This window comes from Epinephelus lanceolatus, chromosome 6 (genome assembly GCF_041903045.1).
Source record: "Epinephelus lanceolatus isolate andai-2023 chromosome 6, ASM4190304v1, whole genome shotgun sequence".
NCBI lineage: Eukaryota > Metazoa > Chordata > Actinopteri > Perciformes > Serranidae > Epinephelus > Epinephelus lanceolatus.
In genome coordinates, this window is record NC_135739.1 from 2,790,647 (window position 1) to 2,803,567 (window position 12,921).

Consider the following 12,921-nt stretch of genomic DNA (forward strand, 5'->3'; position numbering starts at 1 on the left):
GCTGAATATATTAAACTGTGTGGACCTTGAACTAATGACTGAGGAGAAATCTGGACCCAGTGGCTGGACCGGCTGGGAACCACTGGGCTAGACAACCACTGGAGCTCGACGATATAGTGAGGGGGAGCTGGCACTCCCACTGACGAGACGACACGTTAACTGATGAGATTCAAATTCTATAAAGTGTCAAAACACAAACTAAAAAGAATTTTGTTCAGTTCATGTGATAAAACATTAAACATTATTTTATGTCACATTTTCATTATTAAGCTGACGTACAGTATAACTGCATGATGGATAACTAAAGGGGAGTTAAAAATGGCAGCCACTTTTAAAAGTTAGTTAGTTTTAGTGTTGAGCCCTGTCACTGTAGTAAAATAACAATACAGCAGATATCTTTGATGCATCACAAGATACATGCAGTGGAACAAACACTGTGTTGGTGATGGTTCAGTTTGAAGCAGGCCGAGGGTTTCTGTAGGTGTGTCTTAGAGATGCAAGAAGGCTTGCTGGCCCAGACAAAGGGCATAATGGTGGAGTCTAGAGTCTTAAGAAGTAGACAGGAATGTTCTAAAACAGGTAAATACATTTAGGAAGAACCACCATCCTAACAACAGTCACACAACCTATTAAAGAAAGAGGAAGACGTTTCCATTTAACTTTCATTATAACCACTTTTTTATGCATCATAAGATAACTGTAGTTAGACAGAGGGACTCTTTGTGTTGGTGATGGTTCAGTTTGGGGCAGGCGGTGGATTATCGTGGTACGGCACAGAGGCGGTAAGGTTTGGGACACAGAGTGGCTCCTAACTTGTAATCCAGACTGGGCTGCTCTCCAGCAGGTGCTGAGAAAGAAAACCTCTGAAGGAGGGAGGTGAAGAAGAGGAATAACTCCATCCTGGCCAGCTGCTCCCCGAGACACACACGCTTACCTGACGATACACAACAGATGAGTTATATACACACTATTTCCACTTTGACCACATGATAATGCTGCAGCTCAGAGTCTGAAACAACCACAGAACACAGTAAGACTTGAAACCTGATTCCCTCTCATGTACAGGAAACTGTTAAATAACATATAACTCAGTTTTAGAGACTACTGACTGACCTGCTGAAAAGGGGAGGAAGGCCTCTCTCTTCCTAAATTTGCCGTCCTGGTCCAGAAAATGTTGAGGGTTGAAGGAGTGTGGAGTTTCCCACATCGTCTCATCACGTAGAACCGAGATCAGCGTGGGCAGGACAGGGGTGCCCTGAGAAAATGCCAAGAATGAAAACAGTTAACAGAAGTCTTTCTTCTGGTGAGTTTGTTTTAATTAGTTTTGGGGTCATAAAACAAGAAACTTATTACTTTATTTATTTGATTAATTTGTGTGGAAAATAATTAGTTACATTACTTTGGGTTATGTTGCATTACTCTGCTGCTGCATTTTCACACAAATGCCAGGGAGGGATGCACCAGTTTATCAGCTGAACTTTGGGATCTGCCAATATTCATCTTGTTGACTGCCATCAGTCTATCAACAAATAAGATGATATTCACTGATGGCAGTGGCCAATGTTTTTCTGCTGTGTCACATCAATGTGGCACAGGATAAAAAGCAAGGCTCAAAACTAACGGCGTACTGGGGACAATAGAAAATGTGTCTTGGATGAACAGAAACCTCCTCTGGGATGCCTTTAAGATGAAAAGAAAAACTACCTATTGATGCATCAGAGGGTACACCTTGTTTCACTGATACTTCTACACTGTGAACAACAAATTTGTGTTGAAATCAGCAGGAGGAGAAAATTGTTGAAAATTGTTTTTCCCATTTTGCCGTTCCTTTGTGTCTCTTTGAGGTCTTTTTGTGTCTTTTCCTTATCAGCACCTGTTCAATTAGGGAACATTTTGCAGGTGAAGGCCGGAGGGGCTCCTCTGCTCAGTAATCCATCCATGGGTGCATCCCTAAATAAAACGCTAAATGTTATATGCTTACATACTGTAAACCACTAGTTCCCAATTGGTGGGTTGTGGGTCCATTTTGAATGGACCACAACTGACTCACAAATGTGTCAAGTTTGTAAAAAACTTTGAAGTATAGTGAATTTCCAGCACAGACCTTTTATTTTGAAGTGCTGTTTCCTTCTGTAGGGTGAGGGACAGCCTAGTCTCGCTCACCAGACCTTTCTCAAGAAAAGAAAGGTCTGGCTGCGCCGACTATCACTTTAAGATTGGAGAAAAAAATACCCCGGCTTTTTTTATTTCTTTCAACCAATCACAGTCGTTCTGGGCGGTGCCACAGCAACGGTGCGCTTGCAAAAATATTGCCGGGGGGAAACAGGTTTTGGTGTAACACGCCCACAAAAATATCACCTACAGGATGTGAACCATGGCAGAAAAATGGCTACATCCCTGCAAGATCGAACACCGCAAACGTTAGTAAAGGACGTGTTGAAACCTGCTACACAACCGGAGGTGGTAGGGCGGGACTTCAGCGGGTGGCTCGTTCCGCCCAATGAGAGGCTGATCTATGCAGCGAACTTCTGCCCACTCAGACTAGGGACAACCAAACAGCTACTCAACGTAAATATGATGCTGAATATATTAAACTGTGCAAACCTTGAACTAGTGACTGAGGAGAAATCTGGACCCTGTGGAACCACTGCTGTAAAGCAATCACATGTGCATCATGTACCTTTGGCAGTGTGTACTTGTCCAGTGTGGTGTCCTTGCTTGTCATGCGGATCACATTGAGGGGAAGAATGTCGGCCATCCTCTGGATCTCATGGATGACGGCATCAGTATAGGGCATGTTTTCTCTGTCAGTCATCGAGGGCTGTTTGGATGAACCAACGACAGTATCTATCTCAGCCTGGACTCTCTCTGCACACAGTGACAACAGGAAACAGAGTGAGGCTGTGTTCTGCGTGGACGACTGAGGGGAAATTTATGCATAACACATCCCACACACTTACTCTTCTAATATAGGCCTGACCTGTGAGGGACCTCTGATACTTGTCACGTCAAGAAACTTACAAACCATACAGAAATGAAATGGGACAGATATTACTCACACACACACCTTGTATGTGAGGGTAGTAGATCATGTACAGCAGTCCCCAGTGTAAAGTCGTGGTTGTGGTTTCAGTTCCAGCACCAAACAGGTCCAGAGTGCAAATACTCAAATTCTCTAAATCAAAACCAGAATCTTTGTCCTCCATCTGTCAATAACACAAAGGACAGTTTGTAGTGTCGGTTGACATGTTTCATCAGCAGATGCAAAGAGAGCAAACACAACACAGAGACATGCCTCTGCGAACAAGTCAAGTTATGTCAATGCTTCAAATATGGACATTGCTGCAAAAACGATACATAATTTAAAACTTGGATGCTTCCCAGACATCTTCAACCCTGCAGAACAGAGGTTCTGTACAATCAACACAGTTTCAAGAAGGGCACCCAAGATAAGTGATACCAGTTCAATATCTGATCAAATATCTGTACCTGTGCCATCTGTTCCTAAGATATGACGCTGAATACAGGCCAGAAGAGTTTTTGTGATTTCGTCATGTCATCATTTTATCCAATTAGACATTTATGTGACATTTTGTCATAATTAGCTAATTAATTCTTGAGTTATAACAGATGACATGTTGTGTGAGGTCACAGCGACCAATGACCACCAAAATCGAATCTTTAAGTCCAAGTGGACATTTGTGCCGAATTTGAAGAAATCCGTCAAGGTGCTCTTGAGATATCATGTTCATGAGAATGAGACAGACGCAAGGTCATAGTGACCTTGTCTTTTGACCACCAAAATCTAACTAGTTCATTGTTAAGTCCAAATGAATGTTTGTGTCAAAGTTGAAGAAAATCCCCCAAGGCGTTCTTGAGATATCACGTTCATGAGAACGCGATGGACAGGGTCACAGTGGCCTTGTCTTTTGACTACCAGTGGACGTTTGTGCCAAAGTCGAAGAAAAGCTCTCGAGGCATTTTTGATATATCATGTTCATGAGAATGAGACAGGCGCAAGGTCACGGTACCCTTGACCTTTAACCACCAAAATCGAATCAGTTCATCGTTAAGTTCAAGTGGACATTTGTGCCAAAGTTGAAGAAAGCCCCTCAAGGTGTTCTTGAGATATCACTTCATGAGAATAAGATGGGCGCAAGGTCATAATGACCCTGACCTTTAACCACCAAAATCTAATCAATTCATTGTTAAGTCCAAGAGGATGTTTGTGGCAAATGTGAAGAAAATCCCTAAAGGTGTTCTTAAGATGTCATGTTCATGAGAATGAGAAGGACAAAGTCATAGTGGCCATGTCCTTGGACCACCAAAATCTAATCAGTTCATTGTTAAGTCCAAGAGGCGCTCTTGAGATATCACATTCACGAGAATGAGACGGATGCAAAGACATAATGACCCTGACCTTTGACCACTATAATCTAATTAGTTCATTGTTGGGTCTGAGTGGATGTTTGTGCCAAATTTGAAGAGATTCCCTCAGGGTGTTCACAAGACTGGGATGTATGGACGTACAGACAACCCAAAATCATAATTCTAGACATAAAAGCGGAGACATAAAAACACTCACCTCTTCCATCTCAGTGAGGAAGCAGTCGATGTAGTCTCTTGGTGAGGACAGGTCAAAGCTCCCTCTGTGTTCATTGACCTTGGCTTGTACATAGTCAATAATATATTGTGTCAGAGTGAATATCCTCCTGTGAGGTCCAGGCAGCCACTTCATCAGCCAGGGAAATACGTTATAAATCTACAGAGCATGAAGACCAGATCATCAGCAAACAGGCAACAGACACAAGTGGAGGCTAAACTAATTTGCCAATATCAAATTTGTCAATAAACACTACCCATAAATCACAATGAATCAATACTGCAATATAAAATTACACGCACTGTGATAGAGGATATTATTTACCACTTATGTCACTATATACACCTGCACTTTTACAGCAATAGGACGTTTTTCACAGGAAATATTTTGACATGTCACAGTCAGAAAAGCACAGGTGTGAATAGTAAAATCAATGATGTCTCGAAGGGCAGCTAGGAGGAGGAAGGTGTTTGGTTTGGGAACCTCACAACTGCGTCTCTGCTTTTTGCAGATGATATGGTTCTGTTGGCTTTATCACACCGTGACCTCCAGCAGGCTCTGCCGAGTGGGAAGCAGTCTGGATGAGGAATTCAGCCCCTCCCAAGTCTGAGGAAAGGTTCTTTGCCAGAAACCAGTGGATTGCCTCCTCTGGGTTGGGAGAGAGTTATTGCATCAAGCAAGGGAGTTCAAGTATCTCAGGGTCTTGTTCATGAGTCAGGGTAGAGTGGAGCATGTGACTGGTGGTCTGGTGCAGCTTCTGCAGTGATGTGGGCGCTGCGCAGGACCATCATCGTAAAGAAGGAGCTGAGCCAGAATTTAAAGTTTTCGATTTACTGGTCCATCTACGTCCCAACCCTCACCTATGGTCATGAGCTCTGGGTAGTGACCGAAAAAATGAGATCACAGGTGCAAGCAGCTGAAATGAGTTTCCTCCGTGGGGTGTCTGGGTTCAGCCTTAGAGATAGGGGGAGGAGTCAGACATCCGAAGGGAGCTTGGAGTAGAGCCGCTGCTCCTTCGCATCGAATGGGGTCAGTTGAGGTGGTTCAGCATCTGATCAGGATCCTCCTGGGCGCCTCCTGTTAGAGGTGTTCCGGGCACGTCCCACCGGTAGGACGCCCCGGGTCAGACCCAGAACACGCTGGAGGGATTATATATCTCATCTGGCCTGGGAACACCTTGGGATCCCTCAGGAGAAGCTGGAGAGTGTTGCTCGAAAGAGGGACGTCTGGGGTGCTTTGCTCAGCCTGCTGCCCCTCTGACCCGGCCCCTGATAAGCAGATGAAAATGGATGGATGGATGGATGGATGGATGGATGGATGGATGGATGGATGGCTGATGTCCGAATACCATTTAGCTGCTTCAGTTTCAGGGTCCTGGTATTGTGCATGGTGGCTCACTGTCACACTGTCATGGGACACTGAAGTTCAACAGAGTCAGTGTTAATGTTGTTAGTGACAGTTTTGCTTTTCCTAATGTGACAAGTCAAAATGTCTGCAGTGACAAGTCAACATATACATCTCATTTACTATCTATGACCTGCTGAGTTTGGATGTCTACATCACAATATCACCACCTGCTGTCAGTCAACAAAATTGCCAGTTGGTGCATATTCTGCAGAACGTACTGTTCTTAAGTATGCTTTGGTTGCTACACACAGTGGTGGAGAGTAACTGAGTACATTTACTAATGTAGTGTACTTTTTGGGGTACTTGCACTTTACTTGAATATTTAAAATCTGTTCTACTTTATCCTTCTATTACATTTCAGAGTGAAATACTGTAGTCCACTGTATTCATATGACAGCTGTCTAGTTGGAGCCCAATGTCACTTTTTGGTGTGTTTGAGTTGTTAGCAGTTATAAATGTCTCAGTGTTCACACAGAAAGCATTTTACCAGCTGGAGGTGGCTTTTTGTAATCTTTACTGTATAATGACAAAAACTGTGTGTGTGTGTGTGTCTGTTCCACGTTTTTCTCCTCACTGACTTGGTCAATCCATGTGAAATTTGGCACAGTGGTAGAGGGTCATGGGAGGATGCCAATGAAGCAATATTACATCAATTGGCCAAAGGGGGGCGCTATAGCAACCCATTGAAATGTCAAACTTTGAATGGGCATATCTCATGGCCCGTATGTCGTAGAGACATGAAACTTTGCACAGAGATGCCTCTCCTCATGAGGAACACATTTGCCTCAAGAACCCATAACTTCCGCTTATATAGATTTTCCGCCATTTTGAATTTTTTGAAAAACACTTCAAATGGATCTCTTCCTAGGAAGTTTGAGCGATCTGCATGAAACTGGGTGAACATAATCTAGGGACCAATATCTAAAGTTCCCTCTTGGCAAAAGTTGGAAAACTTACTAAAACTGAGCTTCTATAAGGCAATGAATATTGCGGAGGGTGTGGCTCATCACATAAAGGTGTATAACATCTCAAGGGTTTCACCCATCACCACGCAACTTTGTAGGCATATGACCACACATAATCTGAGGGGACCCCTCCATTATTGACCCCATCAAACAAAATGGGGGCGCTAGAGAGCTCATTTCTTATCTAGGCCTAACCGCCATATGGATTTTTACTAAACTTGGTAGATATGTAGAACAGGACGCCTCAAGGTGACTGGAGAAATTTAACTCTAATTGGCAACTGGGTGGCGCTATAACAACAGAAAAATGCTTCAAAATGGCTAAAATGCGACCGATCGCTGTGGCTCCCCCTGTGGACCAATGTTGGTGTTGTTTTCTAATGTTTGGTATGACTAAGTCATGGTATGGTATGCTGTACATAATAGGTATGGACTAGTTGTTTTTACTGAGATTTAAGTTTTTTGCTTGTTGTTTTTGTCAAAATGCTCTGAACTCCTTGAGTTGGAAAAACTTCAACTCAGAACAGAAAAGTGCTTTCATTGCTTTCATAAATGGACTGTACTTATAGCGCTTTCCTAGTCTTCCGACCACTCGAAACGTTTTTTTAACCTACATGTCACATTCACCCATTCACACACACTGGTGGCTGACGCTACCATACACAGTGCCACCTGCTACTCAGTCACCATTCACATGCTCTCACACACTGATCAAACGGCCATCAGGAGCAATTTGGGGTTCAGTGTCTTGCTCAAGGATACGTCGACATGTGGGCTGGAGTAGCCATGGATCAAGCCGCCAATCTTCCGATCTTAGTGCACTGTTTAGCTGTAAAATGAGAAAGTTTGCGCCCCGACCACCACGTTGAAAAACAGTCAACCCAAAGACTCAGCACCACCCATCAGACGAAACAAACATCTGAGACAACAACAGGCAACGCAGCAACAGAATCTTGGTTCGTATTTGATCAGCGCCGCCTGGTTTGACAGTTTGGCTGCAGCTCAGGAGCAGTGACTGACATGACTGACAGCTGTGTTAGAGACTCCTCGGCTTTGATTTGAGTGTTTTCCATGAGCTACGGTAGATTCTAGCAAATGCCATTAGAAGCACTATAAGGAGGAGAAACATGATGATTATCTGTGTGATGTGCTTCTGTGTGGACACACTGACAGTTTCAGCAAATAAGACAAAAAATTATCTATAAAGGTTAGTGACTGTAGCTCTAATGAGCCAAGTAAAGGAGTTAAAACTAGCTCCAGCTACAACAGTAAATGCTTCTTACACATTAATGCAGTCACAATCTAATAATGATATAAAAGGATATATCAATCACAGGGACATTTTGTTGAATTATTTATACTTTAGATACTTTTAGTAAATTTTGCTGATAATACTTTTCTACTTTACTTCAGCTTAAATTCAAGACTTTAACTTGTAATGGAGTATTTTAAGTATTGCAGTAGTAATACGTTATCGTATTGATACTTGTAGAGTATCTGACTACACAAACTGACTACGCAAATTTTTATCACAGCTTCTCAGTTAATTCCTTTTTGTGTTTGTCTACTTAAGTTCATATCAATGGTATTTATGTCTTTCTGGAACATTTTTACAAAATAGTTATTAAAGTACACTAATGACTTACAGGATCAGACCTGATTTTACAAAGATCACAGCATCTTGTTTACAAAGGAGGCTCACCTGTGCCCACACGCTTCCCTGTAAGTACAATAGCTCATTGAAGATCTGAAGAATATTCTGGTGCTGCTTGTCAGTGTACTCAAAGCGTTCTCCAAACACCAGGCAGCAGATGATGTTGGACACAGCGTTGTTTATCAGTGTCTGGGCGTTAAACGGCTTCCCTGTAAAATAAAGACAAAATGTAGACAAGAAACGCAGGAAAGTCAAAACATAAAATGCACAATGAGCCACAGGCAGAAGAAAAGTACTTTATGTAATGACTATGGATGATCAGTGAAGCAGGGAAACAGAGAGTCACATGGTCTAAGGTGCACGGTCCAGTGCTCCACAGTGTTTGTTCTGTTTCAAAAGTGGGGCAAAATTGACGAGAGATCACATGCACTATAAGACACATTATTACTAATTAGCTGTTGCTTGTTGAAAAGTGAAATGTGTTCAGTGCCTTGCTGAAGGGCAAAAGCCTCAATGAGATAATGGCACTCCTGCTGGATGGATGTCTCCAGCGTCTTCTTGCCCAAACCGAAGTTTTTGAGTGTACGAAGAGCAAATCTCCTCTGCTCCTTCCATGGAGGGCCGTTTGATATCAGCAGACCTTTGGAAACACAAAACAGCGTTAGACCAGAAGAACTAACAGCTAGCTGAATGCTAATATGCCCATAATGGTTTGATGCTACCACTCTAACTAAATACTAACTTGTGACTTTTTAAACACAACACAACACACACACCTTTTCTCCCAACTAATGCTTCAAACAGTGGCACAGAGGGGCGATCTGTGTAGTCCTCTCCTCTTTGGACCAGGGCCTCTCTCACAAGCTTGTAGCCATATAGGACTACAACTCTTCCACCAAAGATCTGGAGGCTGAAAATGTTTCCATATTTCTCTGCAAACTGAACACACAGAGCAGACTGATGTTTTGGTTCACTGAAGATGACACACAAAAAAAAAGAGTCTAGCTTCAGAGGGCTGCAGCACAAACATGCACCTGGGTCACAGGTTAATGTATAACATCTGGATTCGACTACTGTTGCCTCTTTAGCATTGTTGATAGCAGCAGAAATGTTCCCTCTTCCATGCTAAACTCCCTTATAGTTATTTTGAGGTACAATGACCTGAATCCTGAAACAAGCGACTGCAGCTACATGAACATTGCAGCAACACTGCCTCATAGCGAGGCTATTAAATGTCTGACAACAACGACCCCTCCAATACCTCTGACCAGGTGCAAAGTGGACCCAACACAACGCGGCTGGCCAGTGTCTTTAGAGTTCATATTTGGTTGAATTTAGGTTATGACGTCAGGTGACCAAATTCAACGTCAGGACAACATCTAATGCAAACTTCATTGACGTAGAATACTGACGACAAATGATGCTGATATTTGTTGGTTTTAATTTGTTTCATTAATTAATCAAAAACCAACATCTTCCAAACGTCTCATGCCAACATTATCTTGACGTGGAATAATGACGTTCAGTCGTAAAATATATATAAAACAAAACCCAACGTCTGCAAAGCGTCATCATGTTAGCGTCCACATACTGTGATATTCTAGCATTGTTAAACATTTAAATACCGTCAACTAGGGCCCGACCAATATGGATTTTTTGGGGCCGATGCCAATTCCGATATTATGGAATAAAAACATCCGATAACTGATATATCGGCCGATTCAATTTTTACGTTTTTCAATTTTAAAAAACGCGAAATACCTGCTTTTGATGGCTTAAATATAATTCAAACACTCGTTACAAAGATATAAATTGAAGGAAGAACATTTTACTATTTTCAAATACTTTAATTATCAGAAATTGTGTGGAACAAGCAGCATATGAACAATTTGAACACAAAATAAATCAAAAATATCATGTGCAAAAAGGCAGTAAACCTCCGGGAAATAAAATAATCATACAAAGTCTAAATGAATTAAGACATTCACATGTTTGTTCACAGCACCAGAGTTCTTCTTATTATTGCCAATTTAACAGAGGCAGGTTATAGTGCAAAAATTACAACATATTTGAAAACAAACAATAAAAAGGTAACTGCCAAAGATTGAGGTATTTTGTTATGTGGGGCAAGCAGCATAAGAACAATCCAAACATAAAATAAATCAAAAATATGTAGTGCAAAAAAGGTCATTTCTAAGTAAAACACCATATTCCCTGCATTTTATTCGTGATGAAAATATAAGTGTCAACTTTTGGCCATTGCCGATTATTCTCTAATGGCTATAATCGGCCGAATAAATCGGCCGGGCAATAAATCGGTCGGGCCCTACCGTCAACCCCATTTTCTTTCCAAACAAAATTTAACATCTGTCTGACATAAGAGCTCAACATCTTTCTGACGTCATATTGATGTCTGGTGCCAGCTGGGAGTGTTATTCCTGCAACCACATCAGTGAGTGTTGACACTAATGCAGGAGTGACTCAATGTGCAGTTGCTATCAAAGGGATACTCTGCTGATTCTCAACCAGCTTTGTATCATCACAGTGTGGAGAGTGTGACCTGTGGTCAGTATCCCTCCATCAGACCAGCAGATTTCTGCTTCCTCTGAGGGCAGATTGCACTCCTGCATTTTTGTACGCTCGCCATAACGGACACAAAGAGTGCAGAAGCACACTGAGAGACTCTCTGTTTCAATCTCAGGTCAAACTGTCAAACTGACTTTTTTTTTTTTTTTACCAAAAATATTCAGAAACATTTTTTAATTAGTCGCTTGTCAAACTCTTTATAAAAAATCTTTGAAGATCTTTGATAAAAAAACCCCTTCTCTTATCATCACTGCAACATCCTGAGCTTCGACAATTTTACTACCTTCAATCTTGCGTGTTCTGTATATAAGATCTTGGATGGACATGCACCTCCACCTCTGAGTCAGTTTTTTAAACGTAAATCAATCAGTAACGCCTCCACTAGAGCAAGCTCACTGTCTTATCTGTCAGAGGTAGTAAAATCTGGAATAGCCTGCCAATCTCCATAAGAGATTGCTCCAGCTCTTCCATCTTTAAAAAGCATTTACAAGGCTGGCTCAAGCTTTTTATATCAATAACTGAGCACTGCAGCACTTTACAACGTCACTCATACCCACACTCCCATAAATTATGACTATAATCATGGTTTTGCATTGCTTTGGCTCACTTTTTACCACACATCAAAATCATGTTGCACTGTATTAGACTGCACTAAATGTATTTGTCACACTTGTATTTTCTTTTTTGCACTAGATGTGTTGTCCTTGTTTTGTATTACTGTCTGTTTTGATGTCGTTCTGTAGTGTTATATGGTTGTCCTTGACTACCTGTTTTTGTTTGATGGATTTTAATGACTTGAGGTGTTTTTAACAAGATTCAGATTAATGACACAAACACCAGTTAAAATAACTGACACTTCCTTGTTGATCCTGAGGGAATTTATAGCTCTGTGTTCACCAGCTGCAACACTGAAGTGATGGACACACTAATGCATCAATAATTATAATCCAATATTATCACATTGTGAAATCAGCCATTCTGCAAAATGACTACTTTGATGCCAACACTTTTGCACATGTACTTAAGTAAACTTTGAAAGCAACACTTTTACCTCTTCAGTTAAAGTATCTGAGTACTTCTTCCAGCTGACATACCTCTCCCATCTGCAGGTGGATTCTGCTGGGATCCATGCGAAGAAGGTCGCCGATGAAAGGAAGAGCCCACGGTCCTGGAGGAAAGTTTGGTGGCGCTCTGTTCTTCAAAACATGAGACAACAACAGAAAGACACACAGAAATATCAAAACACTCCTGCTGTCCATCCACTCAAAGCCCAGGACACTGTGTAATGTCTCCATCTCTTAGTGTGTTTACTTTACAGAGTTAACTCTGCTGCTGTGACTGAACAGTGCTCAGTGCAGTCTGTTATGTGGGCGGAATGTTTTTGTATTCTAATCAGCATCATCTCAGGAGAAGACTTCCGGTTTACATGCCTGACCTTCAAAATAAGAGCAAAAAAACATATGTGACTGTATTTTGCAACATAGTTTTAAAAAAAACTTTATCGAGCAATACAATGTCCAAAACACGTCAGGTACAAAACCAAAAGGCAACAATACATGAGAGCTGAAAACATGAATTGCAATGAAAGATGAGTACCATTCTACAGAAGCTGAGAGTTAAATAATTAAAATATCAAAACATATATGTTGAGAATTGTTAGAATGAATAAAGTAAGAATGGACATAAGAAAAAATACAAAAACAAACA

General features: G+C 41.5%; 1 protein-coding gene across 2 annotated transcripts; it reads right to left on the minus strand.

Annotated features, from left to right (window-relative positions):
- Nucleotides 1-222: 222 nt before the first annotated feature.
- LOC117253502 (cytochrome P450 2J4-like) lies at nucleotides 223-12,661 on the minus strand. 2 transcript variants are annotated; one of them, XM_033620997.2, is made up of 9 exons: nucleotides 12,309-12,661; nucleotides 9,405-9,567; nucleotides 9,119-9,268; nucleotides 8,677-8,837; nucleotides 4,586-4,762; nucleotides 3,068-3,206; nucleotides 2,681-2,868; nucleotides 1,114-1,255; nucleotides 223-934 (listed from the first exon to the last, which is right to left on the minus strand). In XM_033620997.2, exons 1-9 carry the CDS (start codon nucleotides 12,507-12,509, stop codon nucleotides 759-761), a joined length of 1,497 nt encoding a protein of 498 aa, XP_033476888.2. In that variant the 5' UTR covers nucleotides 12,510-12,661; the 3' UTR covers nucleotides 223-758. The 2 variants fall into 2 exon arrangements, with proteins under 2 accessions (XP_033476888.2, XP_078024581.1); XM_078168455.1 differs by having other exon boundaries at nucleotides 9,077-9,268.
- Between the last annotated feature and the right edge of the window lie 260 nt (nucleotides 12,662-12,921).

Excerpts from the sequence above, each read along its gene's own strand:
- LOC117253502 (XM_078168455.1), bottom strand. The coding sequence starts at position 12,509 with ATGGAGACATTACACAGTGTCCTGGGCTTTGAGTGGATGGACAGCAGG. Across the intron at positions 2,869-3,067 it reads CTACTACCCTCACATACAAG|AGAGAGTCCAGGCTGAGATA; the intron begins GTGTGTGTGTGA and ends CACTGTGTGCAG. Across the intron at positions 1,256-2,680 it reads ACAAGTACACACTGCCAAAG|GGCACCCCTGTCCTGCCCAC; the intron begins GTACATGATGCA and ends GCATTTTCTCAG.